The sequence below is a fragment of the Taudactylus pleione genome, unplaced genomic scaffold, assembly GCF_031769625.1.
Source record: "Taudactylus pleione unplaced genomic scaffold, aTauple2 ptg001575l, whole genome shotgun sequence".
NCBI classification, from domain to species: Eukaryota; Metazoa; Chordata; class Amphibia; order Anura; family Myobatrachidae; genus Taudactylus; species Taudactylus pleione.
In genome coordinates, this window is record NW_028285972.1 from 173,485 (window position 1) to 199,045 (window position 25,561).

The 25,561-nt window shown below is 43.3% G+C and overlaps 1 protein-coding gene across 2 annotated transcripts in view; it reads left to right on the plus strand.

The window, feature by feature from the left end:
- The first annotated feature begins 17,822 nt into the window (after window positions 1-17,822).
- LOC148442276 (claudin-16-like) overlaps window positions 17,823-25,561 on the plus strand; it is a 263,777-nt gene continuing 256,038 nt past the window's right edge. The window contains exon 1 of one of the 2 annotated variants that reach the window (XM_088464095.1): window positions 17,823-17,875. Coding sequence is in view for 1 of the 2 variants with exons in the window: in XM_088464096.1 (XP_088320222.1) it covers window positions 17,858-17,875 (18 nt within the window). In the remaining variant the exon portion in view is untranslated. The remainder of the gene's footprint in view (window positions 17,876-25,561) is intronic. The other variant, XM_088464096.1, reaches the window with a different exon arrangement.

Here is a 25,561-nt window from a genome sequence, read left to right on the forward strand (position 1 = left end):
TATTTTTGTCTTTTGAGTGAGGGATACAGAACCCTCTTGTGAGCTGCCACAGATACATTTGATATTGGCAGCAATTGACAGTGTACCTTTCTGCTTTCTTGATATCATTTGTGGCTGCATTGTACATTGTAGTTAACATTAAGCAGTCTATAGCTTGAGAACCTCAATATAAGTTAATCTAACTAAATAATACTAATAACACCATTAATTAGAAATAACGAGACCAGCCACAGGTATTGGAATTTAATTAAGGTCACAGCTTTTATTTAATTTAATGCAAGAAAGCATTGCTAAGTGCTAAATAGCTTACCACTGCTGGGACCCAACCTTAATGGAGAAGCCCAGGTGCCTCCTTTGGGCATAGACAGCTCGCCCTGCAAAAGGTAAGGTGTCCCCGCAGCTGCCACTTGCGTCAACTATTGGCCGCTAAGAAGCAATGTTTTCCCACCTTGTTGAGCCTTGCTATAATTGAAATTAAATTATTAGACAATTAGACAAAAGACACCTGTCACTCTGAACGCACAACAGCAAAACAACAAAATCAACAAAAAGGGAGGGTGAAGCAAAGAAGTCCGTGCACTTGACCTGACCCTATATAGCTTTTTAGGACCCTCCCTACCTGCCATGTGATGGTCTAAACCAGGACCTATTGACCTGTCAATCTGCAAATTATGCAAAAACCTACCATGTAAACCCACCTATCGGCTCCAAGCCTGTAACCTTATGTAGCTTTAGGCTTTTGCAGCCTTCATCTACCTTAGTGTTAATTTAGTAAAGTGATATGATACACCTCAGTGGTCCAGGCAACCTGCTTTTTTACATACACAAAGTCCAACATATGCTCTTACTGCCCACACACAATCTGAAGACAGAGCACACACCTAACCTATTGTTACTATGTTAGGAGACAGGTTACCATTATTATTATTGTACCATTATTTTTGGGATTGTTTGTCACCAAAGTTCAAGGGTAGATCCAAGTTCAATACTGGCAGCTTTGTGGCCACAGCACCCCAAAAGTGTTGTACCATACTCTATTATATATTCAATATGCCAGACACCGTGCTCTCACCACCAACATAAAGGCTTAAATGCATTAAATACAGTAATCAGAATTACTGATATATTTTAGATGTCATCTTCAAAAATTTACAGTCCAACTACCTCAACAGACAATCTCACTGAATATTGATTTGCCAGTTTAAAGTGTAATACAATGACTCTAATTTATCACTTGGATATAATTGGCTTTGCACTCTAGGATATAGAAACATGACTGATACTATATAGCGCTGTAAGGATAATTTATTGAAATATTATTCTAATAAGACGTATATTAATATGGTGTGGTACCAAAGAAGTTCATATTGGTTTTCTGCAACAGAAAATAGCAACATGTTATTGTATGTTTTACTCCTTAGTTGCAATTAAACCCTTTAAAGTGTCTACAAAACTAATCCTTATTATCAAGTATTATGTATTATGTACTTTCCTAATTGGAAAGCTTTGACAAAGGAACTACTCTTCTGAATTTTTAGATGACTGAGTGTCCCAAGTGTCCCCGGTGATTTACAACATTAATAAACTAAAGCCATTCGGACGCCAGAGTCTTTTATTCACCATGTGAAAAGTCTGGTTCATGTCTGCTTTTTTACTATCAGATGGAAAACACTTTGGTCTCTTTACTATTTAAATCTTCCCCAATAACATGAGATAGCAGCAGTTACTGAACCCCTTGTATGTCCCACAATAACAGTCTGTTCTGCAGCAATGAAGGAAGGCTTCAGCCTGCATTAGCCAGAGACTGCTGCTGGGAATTCCAAAGGTGATATATTAACAAGGGAACGCTTGGCAGAGCAATGTAATTCCATGTGATAGTGACTCAACTCTTAATTAGTAAAATCTGTCCCACGCAAATCAAATATTCCTTTAAGCTGCACTTATTTTTACACTTCAATGCTTATAGAGCATGTCTTCAAACTACTTATTAACATTGGGTCTGGTTCATTACCGATCGCAACTGCGATTACGCACGCAGTTGGCCGACTCACTGATGTCTCACCACAGACACTACAAAGACCATCGCAGAGTGCTTGACAAGAAGTGATTATTTGGCAGTGTTGACGGGGGATGGTTGGAGAAACAGGCGTATCATTGTGTTTGAACGCTGTTACAGGGGCGTGCATAAGTTAAAAATGCAAAAAGGTAAGAGTCCGCACAAGTTTAACCAATACAAAGTTGATCAGAAATAATTATACATAAGATATACCAACATTAAGGTCTATTAAGGTGATGAATTTAATTAAATGACTCTGGGTTGGTGGTGCACCCACGATATTTGTGTAAAACACATGAATAGATAAAATTTTGCAAAGACACAAAAAAAAAGGAAGAAGAAAGACAAATATTCCTTACATGGGGCACTCTTGCATGATATATGAACAATCAAAAAATAAATAAATTAAAAAAAAAAAAATATATACTAAATGAAATAATTAAAACTTAGCGTTTAATATTCTCCTTAAAACAAATTCTCTAATGAAGAAAAACGTATATATATAAATCAATCAGGTTAATAATTCTCATAAATAGATGACAATATACCACCTAGCTGATAGGGAAATATGCAATGTGAAAAATTAACACATCATCTTCCAAAATCACAAGGTGTAAAGTGAAAAAAGTTTACTATACTATAAGTCCTAAATATTACTGAATATGTAAATAGATAATCAAAAGGACAAGTATAGTAAACAGAGCAGTAGAAAACGCAAATTTTCTATTTGAGAACACACATATTAATTAAGTGTGCGAAAATGGCGAAAATATACATATACTGAAATTCAATCTCAGAGCCCTTGGTAAAAATTATAACGAGCTAACACACCAAGGAAAAAACAGATATGGTGCCAATATTTATATAGTCAAGGCACAAGTACATATAGTACAATATTTAGTTTGCAGCATATGGTGAATATATCCTATAAATAAGGCATCTTTAACACAAAATAGTCTTGATGTCTGTTGATGAATTGACATGAACAAGATATATATAAACAAAGCAATATATTGGTGAAAAAATCAATGTAAATAAACCCAAACCATAGGTAATTCAGATAGCAGATTAATGTTCATATCTTATAGAGTAATGAACAATGAGATATACTCAGCGATAATGTCTGTCACCTGGCTAAAAGTGGAAATAGGCCACTGTTGAAAGAAGTAAGGCCTGGGGAAGAACAGCGTGGGAACACTTCTACTGTCCCCTATCTGAATCAAAAGGGGGATGAGAGAGTGACAGCCACGTGGATCCCAGGTGAAACAACAGACAGCGCTTCTGCTGTCTGGGATAGGGCTGCGTCTCTCCCCTGATACCAAAGGGCATTGCAGGGGGAGTCAGCAGCTGAAAACCCAGATGAGTGAGCGCTAGAGAGAGATAGAAAAGTACCTGGATAGTGAATCAAAGAGCTGCAAAGCGGTGTGCTGAGAAGTTCCTGCTGCTGTGAGCGTGTGGACGCGCGTTTCGCCGGAGCTTGGTCACCTGAACGCCAGGAATTCCTCTGACATACTGGTAAATAAAGGACTGAAGTCCAATCAAACGGCTGTGTCTAGGAGTGACAGAGACATCGCCCTATCCACAAGCACATGGGATTCTGACAAATCACAGACAGGCACTATGATCCAAGGGAGTGACTAATGAGAATAATTAGCATATGTAAACAAAGTAGAGAGACATCGTGGTTACTACAAGAAGTAATGATTACAATGGGACCATATGAGCGATTATTAGAATTAAAATATCAGAACAACACCAGTCTCTTGAGAGATGTATAAAGGTATATGGTGAAAATAAATGTATGACATAAAGGTATACATCTGTAGATAAAAAATAAATAAAAATATAAATAAATATAAAGAAATAAAAATTGAAAATAATATATAGAGATCATATGTACTGATGATAGGCATCCTAATAATGATACCATAGAGAAAATGTTATATAGTGAAGTATTGTGAAAATAAATCCGGTAAAAAAGAAAATACATCAGACAATAGTAAAGCAGTGGGAATGTACACAGAAAAAGAGTGCGGGAGTGTGAAAGATGTGAAAGATGGTATGTGAATATACATATCAAAATTAGATTAATTGGTTAATGTGAAAAGATGAGTTAAGTATAATGGAACATAAAAATGAAATGTAGATGAATAAGGCAAGTGAATTGAGAGTACAGGTTAAATGAGGTAATTAAGGCCTCGTTACAATAAGTGACAAGAAATGTGAAAAAATATGGAAAGTGAATGTCAGGGATAATAGGAAATGTGCAAAAAATATAAGAGATGAGAATGTAATAGTGAGAAAGAAATAATAATTATATAAAGTGAGGAATACCTCAGAGTGACAGTACGTTACAGAGTAAATAATGCAATAAACAGTATTGGAGACTGGAGGTGTTAAAAATCGGGGCATAGATAAATAAAATAATAGGAGCAGAAATATATGGAGGAAAATGAGGGAAAAGATATATATATATATGGGAATGGAACGGAAGTACTGTAGGAAGAATAAAAGGAAATTATTCAGTAAGGAACACCCCATAATTTATGTTTTCGTTTAGGCCACCAGGCATCAGAGTCCCTAAACGAAAGATCCATTCACTCTCCTTCATTTGTAGGGTCTTATTGATATCGCCCCCTCTTAGACCTAATTTGATCCTCTCCAAACAGAAGAATTTCAGATCTTGTATCCGCCCAAAATGTTTGGTATGAAAATGCCTTGCCACACTGGTAAGTTGTTTCATCTTGGTAATATCAGTTCCTGCATTGCGTATATTACCTATATGCTCAAGAATCCTAATCTTGATCATCCTGGAGGTCATACCCACGTATTTCTTCTCGCAAGGGCAAAAAATGCAATATATAACATTGGTGGTTCTACAGTTGAAAAATTCTTTTATCCTAGTTTTTTGCCCAAATTTGTCTGTAATGACCTCTATGTTGGTTATGTGGGAGCATGTTTTACACATGCCACAAGGGTGGCTACCTACAGTTGTGGGTTGTCTAGTAGGATGACATGTGAAATGGCTTCTTACGAGGTGGTCTTTGAGATTGGGTGCCCTCCGCCAACTCATATTGACCTTATCTTCCAAACTGGCTGCTAAGTCCTGGTCTGATAATAAGATGTGTCAGTGTTTTTGTAATGCATCTCTGGCTTCTCTCCAACTGTTACAAAAGTCCCCAATGAATCTGATCGTATTGGAATTTGATTTTAATGGTTTTTTGCCGAATATTAGAGTCTCTCTCTGAGTTGTCAGAACTTCATTATAGGCTTTTTTGATTGATCTTTTGCTATATCCTCTATCACGTAGTCTGGATGTAAGTTCTTTACTCTGAGTCTTGAATGATATATCTTCTGAGCAATTGCGTCTCAATCTAAGGAACTCGCCTTTCGGGATGTTGTTGATGGTAGGGGGAAAGTGAGAGCTACTGTTGTGCAACAGACTGTTTGTAGAAGTTTCTTTTCTGTGGATCTCCGAACAGATTTCTCCATTGGTTCCCTTGAAAATCCTAAGATCCAGAAATGCAATACTGGTGTTGCTGCTGTTGCAAGTGAATCTCAAATTCAAGTTGTTATCATTAAGAGAATCAATAAATTTGTCCAGTTCGCTCTGTGAGCCATCCCAGATGATTAAAATATCATCTATATATCGCATCCAACTGATGAAAATTCTGGAAATCTCCCAGACCCTCCATGCTAAGAAAATATGTTTGGATACCTAAATCGTGAATGATAGAGGTGTAGAGAGATTCCACGTCCAAGCTGACAAGAAGGTAGTCAGTGGCAAGGGAGATGTCATGTATTTTTCTCAAGACGTCCGTTGTATCCTTAGTATATGAAGGAAGACTGAGGACATGTTGTCGCAGGTGAACATCGAGAAAACAGCTAGCCTTTTCCAAAAGACCCCCATTGCCTGATACAATTGGTCTACCTGGTGGGTCCACCAGATTTTTGTGGACTTTGGGTAACAGGTAGAACGTGGGAGTTCTTGGGTATGATACCCATAGGTAGTCGTACTCAATCTTTGTAATGGTACCATTATAGAAGGCCCTGTCTATGATCCTAAGATAACGTGTTTTAAAGTTATCAATAGGATCAAATAAGGTTGTTTGGTAACAGGGATGATGTGGTGATCAAACCGTCCGATAAAGGCGGCAATATTGTGATATGGCCACTGAATCAATATCTGAACGAGGCTAATAGACAACTACATGACGTCTCCTGTTACCTAACAACCTTATTTGATCCTACGGATAACTTTAAAACATGTTATCTTAGGAACATAGACAGGGCCTTCTATAATGGTACCATTACAAAGATTGAGTACGACTACCTATGGGTGTCATACCCAAGAACTCCCACGTTCTACCTGTTACCCAAAGTCCACAAAAATCTGGTGGACCCACCAGGTAGACCAATTGTATCAGGCAATGGGGGTCTTTTGGAAAAGGCTAGCTGTTTTCTCAATGTTCACCTGCAACAACATGTCCTCAATCTTCCTTCATATACTAAGGATACAACGGACGTCTTGAGAAAAATACATGACATCTCCCTTGCCACTGATTACCTTCTTGTCAGCTTGGACGTGGAATCTCTCTACACCTCTATCATTCACGATTTTAGGTATCCAAGCCGTTAGATATTTTCTTAGCATGGAGGGTCTGGGAGATTTCCAGAATTTTCTTTTGGAACTCCTTGATTTTGTTCTTCATTATAATTACTTTATCTTCAATAATAGATTTTACATACAGACAAGAGGAACAGCAATGGGTGCAGCCTGTGCACCCACATATGCTAATTTGTTTTTGGGGTGGTGGGAGAGAGAACATGTTTTTCAGGATCACAACGAGCACTATACCCTACATATCATCAGTTGGATGCGATATATAGATGATATTTTAATCATCTGGGATGGCTCACAGAGCGAACTGGACAAATTTATTGATTCTCTTAATGATAACAACTTGAATTTGAGATTCACTTGCAACAGCAGCAACACCAGTATTGCATTTCTGGATCTTAGGATTTTCAAGGAAACCAATGGTGAAATCTGTTCGGAGATCCACAGAAAAGAAACTTCTACAAACAGTCTGTTGCACAACAGTAGCTCTCACTTTCCCCCTACCATCAACAACATCCCGAAAGGCGAGTTCCTTAGATTGAGACGCAATTGCTCAGAAGATATATCATTCAAGACTCAGAGTAAAGAACTTACATCCAGACTACGTGATAGAGGATATAGCAAAAGATCAATCAAAAAAGCCTATAATGAAGTTCTGACAACTCAGAGAGAGACTCTAATATTCGGCAAAAAACCATTAAAATCAAATTCCAATATGATCAGATTCATTGGGGACTTTTGTAACAGTTGGAGAGAAGCCAGAGATGCATTACAAAAACACTGGCACATCTTATTATCAGACAAGGACTTAGCAGCCAGTTTGGAAGATAAGGTCAATATGAGTTGGCGGAGGGCACCCAATCTCAAAGACCACCTCGTAAGAAGCCATTTCACATGTCATCCTACTAGACAACCCACAACTGTAGGTAGCCACCCTTGTGGCATGTGTAAAACATGCTCCCACATAACCAACATTGAGGTCATTACAGACAAATTTGGGCAAAAAACTAGGATAAAAGAATTTTTCAACTGTAGAACCACCAATGTTATATATTGCATTTTTTGCCCTTGCGAGAAGAAATACGTGGGTATGACCTCCAGGATGATCAAGATTAGGATTCTTGAGCATATAGGTAATATACGCAATGCAGGAACTGATATTACCAAGATGAAACAACGTACCAGTGTGGCAAGGCATTTTCATACCAAACATTTTGGGCGGATACAAGATCTGAAATTCTTCTGTTTGGAGAGGATCAAATTAGGCCTAAGAGGGGGCGATATCAATAAGACCCTACAAATGAAGGAGAGTGAATGGATCTTTCGTTTAGGGACTCTGATGCCTGGTGGCCTAAACGAAAACATAAATTATGGGGTGTTCCTTACTGAATAATTTCCTTTTATTCTTCCTTTAGTACTTCCGTTCCATTCCCATATATATATATATATCTTTTCCCTCATTTTCCTCCATATTTTTCTGCTCCTATTATTTTATTTATCTATGACCCGATTTTTAACACCTCCAGTCTCCAATATTGTTTATTGCATTATTTACTCTGTGACGTACTGTCACTGAGGTATTCCTCACTTTATATAATTATTATTTCTTTCTCACTATTACATTCTCATCTCTTATATTTTTTGCACATTTCCTATTATCCCTGACATTCACTTTCCATATTTTTTCACATTTCTTGTCACTTAATTACCTCATTTAACCTGTACTCTCACTTCACTTGCCTTATTCATCTGCATTTCACTTTTATGTTCCATTATACTTAACTCATCTTTTCACATTGACCAATTAATCTAATTTTGATATGTATATTCACATACCGTCTTACACATCTTTCACACTCCCGCACTCATTCAATTTTCTTTTTCCCTTTTTTTTCTCCACTTTTCCTACACATGTTCTTATCTAGTTTTATGTACACAGGTCTTTTTCTGTGTACATTCCCACTGCTTTACTATTGTCTGATGTATTTTCTTTTTTACCGGATTTATTTTCACAATACTTCACTATATAACATTTTCTCTATGGTATTATTATTAGGATGCCTATCATCAGTACATATGATCTCTATATATTATTTTCAATTTTTATTTCTTTATATTTATTTATATTTTTATTTATTTTTTATCTACAGATGTATACCTTTATGTCATAAATTTATTTTCACCATATACCTTTATACATCTCTCAAGAGACTGGTGTTGTTCTGATATTTTAATTCTAATAATCGCTCATATGGTCCCATTATAATCATTACTTCTTGTAGTAACCACGATGTCTCTCTACTTTGTTTACATATGCTAATTATTCTCATTAGTCACTCCCTTGGATCATAGTGCCTGTCCGTGATTTGTCAGAATCCCATGTGCTTGTGGATAGGGCGATGTCTCTGTCACTCCTAGACACAGCCGTTTGATTGGACTTCAGTCCTTTATTTACCAGTATGTCAGAGGAATTCCTGGCAATTAGGTGACCAAGCTCTGGCGAAACGCGCGTCCACATGCTCACAGCAGTAGGAACTTCTCAGCACACCGCTTTGCAGCTCTTTGATTCACTATCCAGGTACTTTTCTATCTCTCTCTAGCGCTCTCTCATCTGGGTTTTCAGCTGCTGACTCCCCCTGCAATGCCCTTTGGTATCAGGGGAGAGACGCAGCCCTATCCCAGACAGCAGAAGCGCTGTCTGTTGTTTCACCTGGGATCCACATGGCTGTCACTCTCTCATCCCCCTTTTGATTCAGATAGGGGACAGTAGAAGTGTTCCCACGCTGTTCTTCCCCAGGCCTTACTTCTTTCAACAGTGGCCTATTTCCACTTTTAGCCAGGTGACAGACATTAACGCTGAGTATATCTCATTGTTCATTACTCTATAGGATATGAACATTAATCTGCTATCTGAATTACCTATGGTTTGGGTTTATTTACATTGATTTTTTCACCAATATATTGCTTTGTTTATATATATCTTGTTCATGTCAATTCATCAACAGACATCAAGACTATTTTGTGTTACAGATGCCTTATTTATAGGATATATTCACCATATGCTGCAAACTAAATATTGTACTATATGTACTTGTGCCTTGACTATATAAATATTGGCACCATATCTGTTTTTCCTTGGTGTGTTAGCCCGTTATAATTTTTACCAAGGGCTCTGAGATTGAAGTTCATTATATGTATATTTTCGCCATTTTCGCACACTTAATTAATATGTGTGTTCTCAAATAGAAAATTTGCGTTTTCTACTGCTCTGTTTACTATACTTGTCCTTTTGATTATCTATTTACATATTCAGTAATATTTAGGACTTATAGTATAGTAAACTTTTTTCACTTTACACCTTGTGATTTTGGAAGATGATGTGTTAATTTTTCACATTGCATATTTCCCTATCAGCAAGGTGGTATATTGTCATCTATTTATGAGAATTATTAACCTGATTGATTTATATATATACGTTTTTCTTCATTAGAGAATTTATTTTAAGGAGAATATTAAACGCTAAGTTTTAATTATTTCATTTAGCATTTTTTTTTTTTTGATTGTTCATATATCATGCAAGAGTGCCCCATGTAAGGCATATTTGTCTGTCTTCTTCCTTTTTTTGTGTCTTTGCAAAATTATATTTATTTGCGTGCATAAGTTAGCCATTGCGATGGTATAAGCAGCTTGAGCTCCCTCTGCGTGCGACGAGACTAGCAATTCCTGAGAAAGGTCTAACCTTGTGCAATTGTCATTGAGGCTGCGATGGTACTCAATGTTATTGATGGTTTTGCTGTTTTGCTAAGTATTACGGATGTGAGTAAGGGGAAGTGGGTGTCCTTATGTTAGACTGTGGCGGCATTGTGATGGTAAACATTAGCATATTTTCGCAGTGGGTCTGCGAGTGTAATCACAGCTGCAATCGCAGTTGCGATCCATAATGAATCAGGCCCATTGTTTGTAAACATATTTATAAAAATTAGGAGCCACAAATTATCATTCATTACTTACATAGCACCAAATATTATGTAAAACTGCACAAAACAGGTTCTTAAGGTAGGAGCTCACTGTCAAAGGACAAGACTGCAGCTTTGCCAATCAATTGGCAAAGCTTGGGGGTAAATTTATTAAGAATCGTGTCTGGTCCGAGATTAAACTCTTACAGCATTGCTGAAATTTAGGAGACTTTTTCCTGCTGAAACTCACAAATTTACAAAGATTCGCGATTTGCTGAATCGAGTTTTTCACTGATGTATATGATTGAGATTATCCCTATCACTGATGTATGTGATTGAGATTATCCCTATCACTGATGTTTGTGATTGCAGCCAAACTCACCCGAACATGCAGCCTGCACATATCAGTGAGATACGTGCATGCTGCTTGTATGTGAAAAAAATAAATAAATTGTTATTTTTTCTAATAAAAAGAATTGACGTAAGGCACCCCCAAAAAAATCATAACCAACCCCGGGCTTCGGAGCCCGTCCTGGTTCTAAAAATACGGGGAAAAACATGTAGGGTTCCCCCATTTAGGAATCAACACTGGGCTCCCAGAGCCAGTTCTGGTTTTAAAAATAGGGGGAAAATGGTGTGATGTCCCCCCATTTTTAAAACCAGCACTGGACTCAAACCTAGCCAGGGTGTAATGCCAGGGTACCCTTTCACCGGGTCTTGCTGGCCAAAGCATTAATATCCCAAGCTAGTCAGTCCAAGCCAGGGATCTCAGGGGAGGTGAACCCCCCCCCCACATTAAAGGGACCCCAGTCTCTCGAGCACCCCAGGCTGAGGCTGAAGCCCGAAGCTCTTCATTGACTGGTGGGCGCAGTGATAATAGTGGAAAAAATAGATAAGTACTATTGGTTTTTACAGTGGAATTACAGGTGCCAGCGTGCCTGCCCTTTGGCACTTGTGGAACTACGAATGTATGTAATACATTTTTACTTTCAACAGTGTGTGAGTTCTGTCGTTAATTTACTATTTTTTTACAGTAGGGGTACAGGTGCTGGTTATATGCTGGCTCTTGTAGTTCCACAATTGCCAAAGGGCAGGCACGCTGGCACCTGTAGTTCAAGGGGCTGGCTGGCAGCTTTTAGCCTGGGAGCATATGCGTGCAAGTGGCCCTGACTTTACTACCTGTGCACAACAGTGTAAAAATGGGTGTGAACCTAGCGTCAGTGGAGTTTCTTCCTATTGGCCAGGATGGCACTAGTGAGGGGCGCCGGCCAGTGGGGGGCGCCAGTGGGGTGCCCCCCACCGTCCAGTGCCCCTGGCAAATGCCACCAGCAGCTAAAACCCCCCTGATGAGTCCAATTATATATTTTTTAGTTGGAGACAGCTGTGTCTCCATTTCAACACAAATGGCAAACGCTGCCGCGATCACAACTACAGAGAGCTCAGAATGTCAGAGGGAGCTGGGGAGCTGCTGCGCATGCTCAGCCATAGCTGCTCCCTCTCCCTCCTCACAGTATATGTTGCTGTGACTGCTGATCTTCTCCTCTCAGCCCCAGGTATGTGATTGTGTGTGTGTAGTGTGTCATGTACAGTATGTGTGCTATGCATATGTAGGTGCAGTGCTAGGTATGTGTGTGCACTGTATGTGTGTACAATGTGTGTGTGTGGTGTGCTATGTATATGTATGTGCAGTGCCAGGTATGTGTGTACAATCTGTGTGGGTGGTGTGCCATGTACAGTATGTGTGTGCTATGTATGTGCATACCTCCCAACTGTCCCAAATTTAGCGGGACAGTCCCATTTTTATGGGACTGTCCCGCTGTCCCGCCCACGGGCCGCAGTGTCTCGCGGTTGGGGGGGCAATTGGGGAAAGCATACACCGCTGCTTTGCATAGCAGAGCAGCTTGCATGCAGAGCGAGAATAGATGCTATTCAGAGTACAGGGAGGAAGCCCGGGGCAGCCCAGCATCACGGAGATGCTGGGCACGCCCCATAGTGATATAAACAGGGCGTGCCATTAGGCCACGCCCCTTTATGTGTAGACAACGCCCCCTTGTTGGGAGCGCGTGCCTCCAGCGCGCAGATGTCCCGACTGCTTTTGGAGAAATGTATGTGCAGTGCTAGGTATGTGTGTACACTGTGTGTGGTGTGCAATGTACAGTATGTGTGCTAAGTATATGTATGTGCAGTGCCAGGTATGTGTGTACAATGTGTGTGTGTGCTATGTATATGTATGTGCAGTGCCAGGTATGTGTGTACAATCTGTGTGTGTGCTATGTATATGTATGTGCAGTGCTAGGTATGTGTGTACACTATATGTGTGTGGTGTGCCATGTACAGTATGTGTGCTATGTATATGCAGTGCTAGGTATGTGTGTGCACTGTATGTGTGTACAATGTGTGTGTGTGCTATGTAAATGTATGTGCAGTTCTAGGTATGTGTGTACACTATGGGCCCCATTTACAAATTAAATATAAACCCTTTAGCGCTCGCTAAAGGGGTTATACCATCTTCCTGACCACCCACAGCTAGTGCGAGCGGCCAGGATGATGGTCGCGATGGTCAAGACCATCGCGACCATCGGACTTGCGACGAGACCCTTCTAGTAGGGTCTCGATGCCGCAAGTCCACCCACTGCCATCCCATGGGAACGCCTCCGTCTGGGCAGTCAAGCCCACCAAGGGGGGCGTGCTGTCACTCAACATCGACAGCATGCCCCCCTTTGTAGCGAAACCCGGAGCGACGGCTAGCCCATCGCTGTCTGGGTCTCGCGCATGCGCACGACGGAGCCGCCTCCGTCGTGCGCATGCACACTGGGCCAACATCGACCTGCTTGCGAGCGCTCAGCGCTCGCGAGCGTGTCTGAATCAGGCCCAGAGTTTGCTAAATTTACACCTGTGAATATAATCACGATTCTTGGTAAATTCCCGAGTTGTATTTCTGGCTATCAAAAGTACTTGCGAGTTTGGCTGATGGTGGATTTATTTACTTTTAAGAAAGTTAAATTGATATAGAGCGCCTGAAAGTGCTAACTGCCATGTAACGTTGGAAATATATAAGTATATAGTAAAAGAATATATTAAAAAATGTATAAAAATTAGAGGTGTGCACCGGCCACTTTTCGTGTTTTGTGTTTTGGTTTTGGATCTGGATCTTTCTTCGTGTTTTGGATCTGGATTGGTTTTGCCAAAACCACCCTTCCGTGTTTTGGGTTCTGGGTTTTGTGTTTTGGATCTGTATTTTTTTGAAAAAAAGCATAAAAACAGCTAAAATCACAGAATGTGTGGGTTTTTCTGCTCCTATGCTATTATTAACCTCAATAACCTTAATTTCCACTAATTTCCAGTCTATTCTGAACACCTCACACCTCACAATAGTGTTTTTATGTCCAAAAGTTTGCACCGAGGTAGCTGGTAGACTATGCTAAGTGACACGAGTGGGCAGCACAAACACGTGGCCCATCTAGGAGTGACACTGCAGTGGCAGACAGGATGGCAGTTTGAAAAACTAGGCCCCAAACAGTACATAATGCAAAGGAAAAAAAGAGGTGCAAGATGGAATTGTCCTTGGGCCCCTCCCATCCACCCTTATGTTGTATAAACAGGACATGCACACTTTAACAAACCAATCATTTCAGCACCAGGGTCTGCCACACAACTGTGGCTGAAATGATTGGTTCGTCTGGGCCCCCACAAAACAAGCTGGCAATTAATCTGTCCCTGCGCAAACTGGCTCTACGGAGGCAAGATGTCCTCCTCATCCTCCTCATCCACCGATTCCTCACCCTCTTCAGTGTTGTGTACATCCTCATCCTCACAGAGTATTAATTCGTCCCTGCTGGAATCGACCACCACAGGTCCTTCTGTACGTTCTGGAGGCTGGTTTCCCTGGAAGAGTTGATAATTAATTTTCATGAACATCATCTTCTCCACATTTTGTGGAAGCAACCTCCTATGCCTTTCGCTGACAAGGTTCCCGGCTGCACTAAACACTCTTTCGGAGTACACACTGGAGGGGGGGGCAACTCAGGTAAAATAGAGCCAGTTTGTACAGGAGCCTCCAAATTGCCTCTTTTTCCTGCCAGTACAGGTACGGACTGTCTGAAATGCCTACTTGGATGCTGTCACCGATGTAATCCTCCACCATTCTGTCATTGGTGACAGTATCATATGCAGTGACAGTAGACATGTCAGAAATTGTTGGCACGTCTTTCAGTCCCAGACCAGATGTCCAAACCAGCCCTTGACTTATGACGCAGGCGCACGCTTGGCGTTGCTCCTTTGTTGATGCACGTGCAGCCACAGTGCACACAATTCACAAACAGAAAATAATTTTTTATTTTGTTTGGAGTGCACCTTGGGGGTTACAGCACCCTTTAACGGTCAAGGCAGCCGGCCCTTTACTTATGACACAGGCGCACGCTTGGCGTTACTTTGTTGATGCACGTGCGGCTACTGCGCACACAGGGCCTGATTCAGAGCCGCTCGTAAGCGGCCGCTCATTCGTTCCGAGCGATGTTTGCACAACTGCGCATGCGTACGGATCGTAATACGCATGCGTGAACCAGTCAGTGCGGCCAAAAATCGTTTGTTCGCTGAATAGCGAATGCCTGCTATTTTGAGTGACAGGAGGAGGTGTATGTGGGTGGTAACAGGGGAAGGTGCTTGAAAACAGGGAGTGGAGATCCGAACGTAGGCGTGCTTAAAGGTCAAAATGGGCATTTTATGGGTGTGCATAATTAATACAGCAGCGTCATTGACCACGTCACTGGGTTATTTTATAGTTAGAACTGCTCGTAAGATTGCGGTAGGAAAAACCAACCACAAGAATAGCGAGCAGTTCAGACGCTGGTCGATGTACTCAATTAATCTAATAAATAGCGGACATGACGTAGGATGCGAGCGGCCAGGGGGCGTAGTTTTCAAAAAAACTACCGCATGTTTGGTTCGCTCGTTCAGACCTAGAGGCGTGAACAGACCGCAAAGAGCGAACGGTTCTTTTGAATAGCCACCCCTTTTTTCTGAACGAGCGAGCGCAAATAGCGTTCGGCTCTGAATGAGGTCTACTGACAAACACAGAGGTCTATTCACAAACACAGAAAAAAAATAAAAAATTTTTTGTAGTGCACTTTGGGGGAACACCCCTGATGCACAGATCACCCCCTGGACAACACTACAGCACCCCTCTAGGACTACAGCCTTTATGGGACACTGCACAACACAGTCCAGCCAGCCCTATAGACTTTGGAGTGGACACAGCCCCTATGGACAACTGACTGCGCAACACAGCCCAGCCAGCTCCTATGACAGCAGCACAACACAGCCCAGCCAGCCCCTATGGACAACAGCAGCACAACACAGCCCAGTCAGCCCCTGTGACTGAGTGGTCACAGCCCCTATGGACAACAGCAGCACAACACAGCCCAGCCAGCCCTAGCTCCCACCCTCCCTCTTCACTGTCCACAGCCGGAATGAGAAATGGCGCCAACTCAGGGACCTTTTATAGAATCCAAAACCCACGAGATCCGGATGGCGGGATGATGATGTTTTGCCTCGATTTCAGTTCCGAGTCAGGCGGGAAAAGTCGAGTCTGACTCGGATACGACTCGGATCGGCAGGGCTCGGATTTCAGAAATCCGAACCCGCTCATCCCTAATAAAAATGAATAATAATATTCACTCTTTAAAGAAGTAAAGTGCAACTATGCAGAAAATGTGCTGACAATTTCTGTATAAAGTGTTTCTAGTGCAAATAAAGTGAAAATAAAGTGTTAACCGTGCAAATAAGCAAATGTGTGTGTATATGTAAAACCACATGTGAACAGAGTGATAATGTATAAGGTGCATGCAGTCGGGCTGTGTGAGACCATAGATACTATGTGTCACAATTGGTGTCTGCAAGTTACCTGTCTCAGGTGGTGATCGGGTTTCAACGGAGGCCGGCATGACTGGAACCACAGATGATGTAGATGAATAGCTCTTTTATTATAAGAAGTGGGTAGCAGTGAGAACTGCCTTTGGTGATGAGTGACTGGAACTGGAAACTTGAGACGTTGGAATGTGACCAGAAGGAACTTGGAGGGACCGGACTGGGACTGGCAGGTAGGCTGACTGAGCTGGTCGGGTTACTAGTAGATGGGCTTGCAGACGGATGGTAGCGTGGAAGCTACTTGTTGTGGCTTGAGAAGCCGTGGGTAGAAGTTGGTAGCTGGGTGGCTACGTGGAGCAGCTGGATAGCCGTGGGTAAACGCTGATATCTGGGTAGCTACGTGGAGTGGCAGGATAGCCATGGGTGGACGCTGGTATCTGGGTGACTACGTGGAGCGTCCGGTTAGCCGTGGGTAGACGCTGGTAGCTGGGTGGCTACGTGGAGTGGCTGGATAGCCGTGGGTAGACGCTGGTAGCTGGGTAGCTACGTGGAGCGGCTGGATAGCCGTGGGTAGACGCTGGTAGCTGGGTGGCTACGTGGATAGAACTGATGAGCTTGGAACTTGATTCTGGACTGGAATAACGTGACAATGGCTGAAGGGAAATCAGGTAATGCTGAGACGAGGGTTAAACAGGGTGATCCGGAAATGCTGTGACAAGGTTGGAACTCAGGTGCAGGCTGGATTGGATAATTGGGAATGAGAGGTTTCAGGAAGGAATGGGTAGGTTTCGAATTTTAGGTTCAGGGAGGGAGTAGGTAGGTAAAAAGAGCAGGAGTTGATCCACAGCAGGAAGCAAGGCAGGGTGACACGATGCAGGTTTACCGAGTGCCAGGGACCAACCAGGAGTAGGACTAGCAGCAGAGCACAGGCCAGGTATTGCTGTAACAGGATGACTGGATGCCAGGTATTACTGTAGCAGGTTTTCTGGAAGCACCGGGGGTTGCTGTAGCAGGTTTCAGGGATACACTTGAAATGCAGAAACAGCATGACCCATACACTACGGGAAGACGAGATGTTCAGGCCCAGAATGCTATCAGGTGAGGAAACATATACCCTGGGTCTGGCAGCAATTGGTGGATATGGACAGGTGGTCTGGCAGTAGCATTCTGAGTGGTGGAAGGCACAACATGCAGAGGGAGTATTCATCTCTGCAGCTCTGAGAATCAGAACCACACCTGCGACTCCAATCAGGGCTAGCAGTGCTCACAGACAGGAGAGACCAGGTGCAGTAATTACTGTGACAGGAATGCATAGAGAAGTCAGAGCAGATCCCCCAGGAGAACTACAAACACAGATCTATGGGACAGCTGACAGGAGTAAGTCTCGAGGCAAAAAGGTGACAACTAGACAGGGTCGTGACACTATGTGACAGGGCAGTATATGGTCCTGACAGGTGGACATTGAAGGGGTTGAGGGAGGTGCCTGAAGGTGGACATAGAAGAGTCTGGGGTTGCTGTAAGGTGTCATTGTAGAGGGGGTGCTTTGATTGAAGGGGCTGGGAAAGTGCTGTGAGGTGGACATTGAAAGGGATGGGGGAGGTAATGTCTAAATCCCCTTCACCGAGAGGACTCTGACGTCATCAGCCAGTGTCCAGCGTTATTCTCTGCCATCCAAGTGGGCATAGAGGGGAAATATAACCGTGCCCGAAGCGCGGTGAGCGCAGCGAGCCCGCGAGGGGACAACAAACTTGTGTAAGTGGGGACAAGCTGGCTGTCATGGACAGGAACTGCTCTTCCCCCCTCACTAACGTCACTTCCAGGTCCCGTGCGCGAAGGGGAAATACAGCCAACCGTGCTGTAAGGTGGACATTGAAGGGGGGTGCTGTGAGAGATGAACATTGAAGGGGCTGGGGGAGTGCTGTGAGGTGGACATTGAAAGGGGGGAGGTACTGTGAGGTGGTTATTGTAGATTGCTTCCTATATTTTATATTAGTCACTAGAATAGTCTCTATTTGTCAGAAAGGACTGGTAGGTGATGTATTTAATGATTTTTCATATATTTTGTGACACATTTAAATCGCATCCTCATTAGATAAACTACCCCTGAAGTTTATTTGCCACATCCATTGTGCTGTAGCCATGTGTTGGTAGAAAAGCCGGGGCCACTTGATTGCATTTGCCCCCCAGACTAAAGGTTGCCAGCCAAGCCCTGCTCAGAACTTAGCTGTTTACTCAGCATTTCATTAATGCTTCTTTAGTTTTTAAAAGTCTGTTAATACTTAAGTTTATTTTGAATCATGTTTTTTTTTTTAATTTTCAAATGTAAAGCACTTTGAGGCACATGTATTACCATTATTTTTTACTAAAATAATGTGAAAACGGGTGTTTTCACACCCTCTTCACATTATTTTAGTATCACATCAATTTTTAAAAGGACAATTGGAGTAGAATCGTGAAAAACTAACAAATCCCTTCAATTCACATATTTTTAGTTAACAGATCGCATTTCCCATACTTGTTATGGGAAATGTGATCTGGTATTCGGGCTTTCCCCGGGTTCTCCTACTCCTGCTCTGCTCTAACAGGCAAAGCAGAGCCGGCCGCTGTATTTACTGGAAAAAAATAATAGTTAAAGAAAAAACTCACTCCGGTGAGGTCCTCTGGGGCTCCGGTCAGCTGGGCAATGGGCAATCGCACTATGACCTTGGTCAGCTGCTGCATAATGCAGCTGATCGGGGTCACAGTGCAGGAGCCTAGAGACCAGCTGACCAAAGTCCCAGAGAGAGAACCTCACCGGAGCACCGTTCATTAACTGGGGGGGAGGTAGGATCATGGAAAGGTAGCCGGGGCGCTAAAAGATTGCAAGGGGTGGTCGATTGCACAGGGCGGTCGTGGGGAGGGGTATGCGGTCACATACTCATTGTATTTTTTGCAAACAATACAGTTAAAAGTATGTGGATTTGCAGGGACAGAGCTTTATCGCAAACTCTGTCCATGCATGCGATTTTTGATACAATATTTCGGGATTTCTGATTGCACCAGACACCATATATGCCCTTGTATGGTATTTCAATAAACCCCACAATAATCAGTTTCTCTTATTTGGAAAAGATGGGGGTGCTACTACGGACAAGAGTCATATCACAAAAAGATAGAAAGAAGAAGAAATGTCCATTGCAGTGCACTAAATAGAAATGATACATAAAATATAACTTTTATTTAATTAATGTCTAAAAAGCGAAATATTAAAAGAGAATAGTGTATGTAATGTAAATAAAATGTGTTATAAAAATTGCGTACGCTCCTATTCCACTGAAATGTCCTGATATTAATATCAATAACCGGTTGGTATATAGAAATATATAAAGATGATGATGCCACTTCAAGGATATATATATTCACACAAAATGGCCACACTTAAATATAATGTGTGGCCCCTATATGGTATAGAATTTATCTCAATCAGAGTGATGTCAAAAACATCATCCTCTTGTGGCTATCACATAATAAATTGTTCCTCACATTTCAGTCTTAGGGACACGACTCTTTATTGGTTCTCTTCCCACCTATCTGATCGCTCTTTTACTGTTCGTTTTTCTGATTCTGCCTCCTCTTCACTACCTCTATCAGTTAGAGTACCGCAAGGCTCTGTCTTAGGACCTCTGTTATTCTCAATCTATACCTCCTCTCTTGGCAAACTAATCAGCTCTTTTGGATCTCAGTGCCATCTGTATGCGCATGATACTCAAATCTACCTATCTTCCCCAGATTTATCACCATCTGTACTGGTCCGTGTCACTGAATGGTCTTCCCAAAAACAGGCTATCGCCATTACAATCAATTATGAATGCAGCTGCAAGGCTTATCTTCCTTGCCAAACGTTCATCATCTGCTGCATCGCTCTGTCAGTCCCTCCATTGGTTGCCAGTTTTCTACCATATTCAATACAAAATACTCTTACTTACACATAAGGCTATTAACCAAACCACACCAACATACATCTCTTCACTCATCTCAAAATATCTCCCTAACTGACCTCTCCGCTCAGCACAAGATCTGCGTCTCTCATCCCCATGCATTACTTGCTCCCACTCACAGTTACAGGAAAGTGGTCATCCATGTATGCCAACAAATTGTCAGCAGAGCCCAATGGCTCAAAGGGTGACAACTGAAGAACTTGAAGCACAAAAAAACAAAGTTCAAGGAGCCGAGGAACAACACCATCTGAGGAAGAAAGATCATACGTGAGTTATCTGAGCAAACTGCTTCTGAAGAGGACAGAAAGTGTAGGAACTTGAAACTGCCAAGAACAGAGGTGGAGGGACAAATCCAGCCCCACCAGCTGAAGGGAGAGGACCCAAGAGAGGGAAATCCACTGGTCATAAAATTCCAGGCGGAACCCCAAGCAAAGTAAATCCGCCGAAGCAGCAACAAGGCTTGCAGAGGAGAACTTACGGGCATACAGCATAGTATGAATGACCGACCTGGAGAACCTGGAAGTGCTCAAGACTGAGTGAAGAGCAATAAGATGCGCCAGATACGGTTAGAAGCACCGGCCCTGAGACAGAACAACCAGCCACAAGGAGGCTACAGCAAAGCGTGGCTAGAAGATGTGTGTACCAAGCTTACCAAGGCCCATAGGAGCAACCAGGATTGCCATGCCTCCCTCCCACTGCAGCTTGCGGAGGACCCACAGATCCACGAAATTGGAGGGAAGGCATTTGAGAGAAGGAACTCCTGCCGGACTGGCAAGATGTCCACCCAAAGGTCTCCTGGAACCCTGGTACGGGTAGGTAAAATCATCTCAACCCGGATTTGAACCCAGGTATCTAGTATACTACGGTATATGCCCTTTGAGCCACAGCAGCTACCTAGCAGCACCTCAATAGTCTATGTTCGTGCTGAGATGTCACCAAGGCGATGTCTGGCCACCCCCAGTGAAGAACTAGGATCTGAAAGGCGTGTGGACAAAGGAGCTCATTCAGACCCGTTTGTCGATGTTATGTGACCGCGAAAGCGCACGCTTCGTACTGCGCGTGCACAAACTACTCAAAACGATTGGAATCCGCTCATTCGCCAGGCAAAGATAGCCCAGGGTAATGATTAACAGGAGAGGCCATTTGTGGGTGGTAACAGGGGCAGGACACTAATAACGGGGGAGTGGAGGTGCGAATGCAGGCGTGTCTGAGTGTTGCAACGCCATTTGTAAGGTGTGCATAATTAACAGACAGCGTCATAGTACATGTCACCAGCCTTTTTTTTACACTGAAATCCACGCAGTGCTTGCGGTAAGGTAAGGCAACCACAAGCGCTAATACACTTCCAGGAGATGATGTGCGCTAGTGGGCGTCTCTGCATATGCTAATGAGCGTCTGCATACACAAAGTGATCGCTCACCAAGTCAAAGTGGATGTGCTTATGCCTTTCCGAGCGAGCGCCTGCCATGCCGTCACTTAGCCGAATTTGCATACTCTGATGGCGAGCGATTGCATTTAGCGAGCGGCTCTGAATCAGGTCCAAAGCCCCCATTCCCCATACCCCATGGGTAGGTGCCCAAATGACCGAGGAAGCTCTCTTTTCCAACCCGGACTTTGAGGAGGAAGACTATTGACAGAGCTGGAAGCTGACACACTGTCCAGTTGAGAACTCAACTCACCTTCTTCAATGCACCATGACTGCGAGTGTCACTGGTTTATGTAGGCAATGGCAGTCATGTAATCCAATTGAACCTGGATTGGACCAGGCTGTAGGAACAGCCGAGCCAGGCAGAGGGCTCTGAAGACTGTTCGGAGATCTACAAAGTTGATCGGCACCTGTAGGCTGTTCACTGACCCTGGATGGTTGTTGACATTGGTGGTGAAGTGGACCCTGTGTGGAATCCCAAAGGGGGTGGCCCCAGTGTAAGTGGGATGCCTGGACCACCAGAGGAAGAGCCTAACCTCCCAGGAAAATGTGAGCTATTGGTGGGAACTGTTCCACAGGGAACATCCTTCATCCAAAGAGGCAGGGAAAAACTGGGCATACTCCACCATGTCGAATGTGGAGACAAACGAGCCCAGGATTTTAATGAAATAGTGTATTGACACTCAGTGATTACTAAAAACCTTGTGAATCCTTCATATGGTACATCTCCTGCGATAGAGTCCAGGTGTAATACATCCCAGTGACGATATTTCCGTGGGATTGGAGAGACCTATTCCTTGAGAACATCCAGAAATCAGCAAGGATCAGAAGGTCATTTAGAAAAGGTAGAAACCTGATCGTTAATGATTTACCATGACTTTCGTTAAAAGTCTATGGGCTCTGGAAAGACCAAATGGAAATGTTTAAAAATGAAAATGCTCCTCTCGGACCACCAGCCAGAGGAAAACTCTGGTGACTGGGCTGGATAGGAACCTAGAAATAGGCTTCCCGGAAAACCAAGGTGGCCCTGAGATCCCACAGAGCCAGAATGATAGATAGAGACTCCCTGGTTCACCAAAAAGCCTGTTCAGAAATTCCAGGTGAACAATTCCGTTCCCCCCCCCCATAGTTTTACAGCCAGGACTGGCTCAGGAGCCCATGACTGGCTATGCTTAGGGGGGTACCCTATGTAATTTTTTTTTTAATTAACCCTTTAGACAGTAACTAGAGGTAGAAACATACAGGCCAAACAGGCAGCTCAGGAGGTAGTCTATTTAAAGCTTCTATTTAGGACAGAGGGCCTGATTCAGAGCCAGACGAGCACTCACTCTGAATCAGTGCCCGCCTATTGTATTTTTAGAGCGGCCTCCTGGCCGCTTGCATAGCTGTGGGTGACCACCCACAGCTAGTGCGAGCGGCCAGGATGATGGTCGCGATGGTCAAGACCATCGCGACCATCGGACTTGCGACGAGACCCTTCTAGTAGGGTCTCGTTGCCGCAAGTCCACCCACTGCCATCCCATGGGAACGCCTCCGTCTGGGCAGTCACGCCCACCAAGGGGGGCGTGCTGTCACTCAACATCGACAGCACGCCCCCCTTTGTAGCGAAACCTGGAGCGACGGCTAGCCCATCGCTGTCTGGGTCTCGCGCATGCGCACGACGGAGCCGCCTCCGTCGTGCGCATGCACACTGGGCCAACATCGACCTGCTTGCGAGCGCTCAGCGCTCGCGAGCGTGTCTGAATCAGGCCCAGAGTTTGCTAAATTTACACCTGTGAATATAATCACGATTCTTGGTAAATTCCCGAGTTGTATTTCTGGCTATCAAAAGTACTTGCGAGTTTGGCTGATGGTGGATTTATTTACTTTTAAGAAAGTTAAATTGATATAGAGCACCTGAAAGTGCTAAGTGCCATGTAACGTTGGAAATATATAAGTATATAGTAAAAGAATATATTAAAAAATGTATAAAAATTAGAGGTGTGCACCGGCCACTTTTCGTGTTTTGTGTTTTGGTTTTGGATCTGGATCTTTCTTCATGTTTTGGATCTGGATTGGTTTTGCCAAAACCACCCTTCCGTGTTTTGGGTTCTGGGTTTTGTGTTTTGGATCTGTATTTTTTTGAAAAAAAGCATAAAAACAGCTAAAATCACAGAATGTGTGGGTTTTTCTGCTCCTATGCTATTATTAACCTCAATAACCTTAATTTCCACTAATTTCCAGTCTATTCTGAACACCTCACACCTCACAATAGTGTTTTTATGTCCAAAAGGTTGCACCGAGGTAGCTGGATGACTATGCTAAGTGACACGAGTGGGCAGCACAAACACGTGGCCCATCTAGGAGTGACACTGCAGTGGCAGACAGGATGGCAGTTTGAAAAACTAGGCCCCAAACAGTACATAATGCAAAGAAAAAAAAGAGGTGCAAGATGGAATTGTCCTTGGGCCCCTCCCATCCACCCTTATGTTGTATAAACAGGACATGCACACTTTAACAAACCAATCATTTCAGCACCAGGGTCTGCCACACAACTGTGGCTGAAATGATTGGTTCGTCTGGGCCCCCACAAAACAAGCTGGCAATTAATCTGTCCCTGCACAAACTGGCTCTACGGAGGCAAGATGTCGTCCTCATCCTCCTCATCCACCGATTCCTCACCCTCTTCAGTGTTGTGTACATCCTCATCCTCACAGAGTATTAATTCGTCCCCGCTGGAATCGACCACCACAGGTCCTTCTGTACGTTCTGGAGGCTGGTTTCCCTGGAAGAGTTGATAATTAATTTTCATGAACATCATCTTCTCCACATTTTGTGGAAGCAACCTCCTATGCCTTTCGCTGACAAGGTTCCCGGCTGCACTAAACACTCTTTCGGAGTACACACTGGAGGGGGGGAAACTCAGGTAAAATAGAGCCAGTTTGTACAGGGGCCTCCAAATTGCCTCTTTTTCCTGCCAGTACAGGTACGGACTGTCTGAAATGCCTACTTGGATGCTGTCACTGATGTAATCCTCCACCATTCTGTCATTGGTGACAGTATCATATGCAGTGACAGTAGACATGTCAGAAATTGTTGGCACGTCCTTCAGTCCCAGACCAGATGTCCAAACCGGCCCTTGACTTATGACGCAGGCGCACGCTTGGCGTTGCTCCTTTGTTGATGCACGTGCAGCCACAGTGCACACAATTCACAAACAGAAAATAATTTTTTATTTTGTTTGGAGTGCACCTTGGGGGTTACAGCACCCTTTAACGGTCAAGGCAGCCGGCCCTTTACTTATGACACAGGCGCACGCTTGGCGTTACTTTGTTGATGCACGTGCGGCTATTGCGCACACAGGGCCTGATTCAGAGCCGCTCGTAAGCGGCCGCTCATTCGTTCCGAGCGATGTTTGCACAACTGCGCATGCGTACGGATCGTAATACGCATGCGCGAACCAGTCAGTGCGGCCAAAAATTGTTTGTTCGCTGAATAGCGAATGCCTGCTATTTTGAGTGACAGGAGGAGGTGTATGTGGGTGGTAACAGGGGAAGGTGCTTGAAAACGGGGAGTGGAGATCCGAACGCAGGCGTGCTTAAAGGTCAAAATGGGCGTTTTATGGGTGTGCATAATTAATACAGCAGCGTCATTGACCACGTCACTGGGTTATTTTATAGT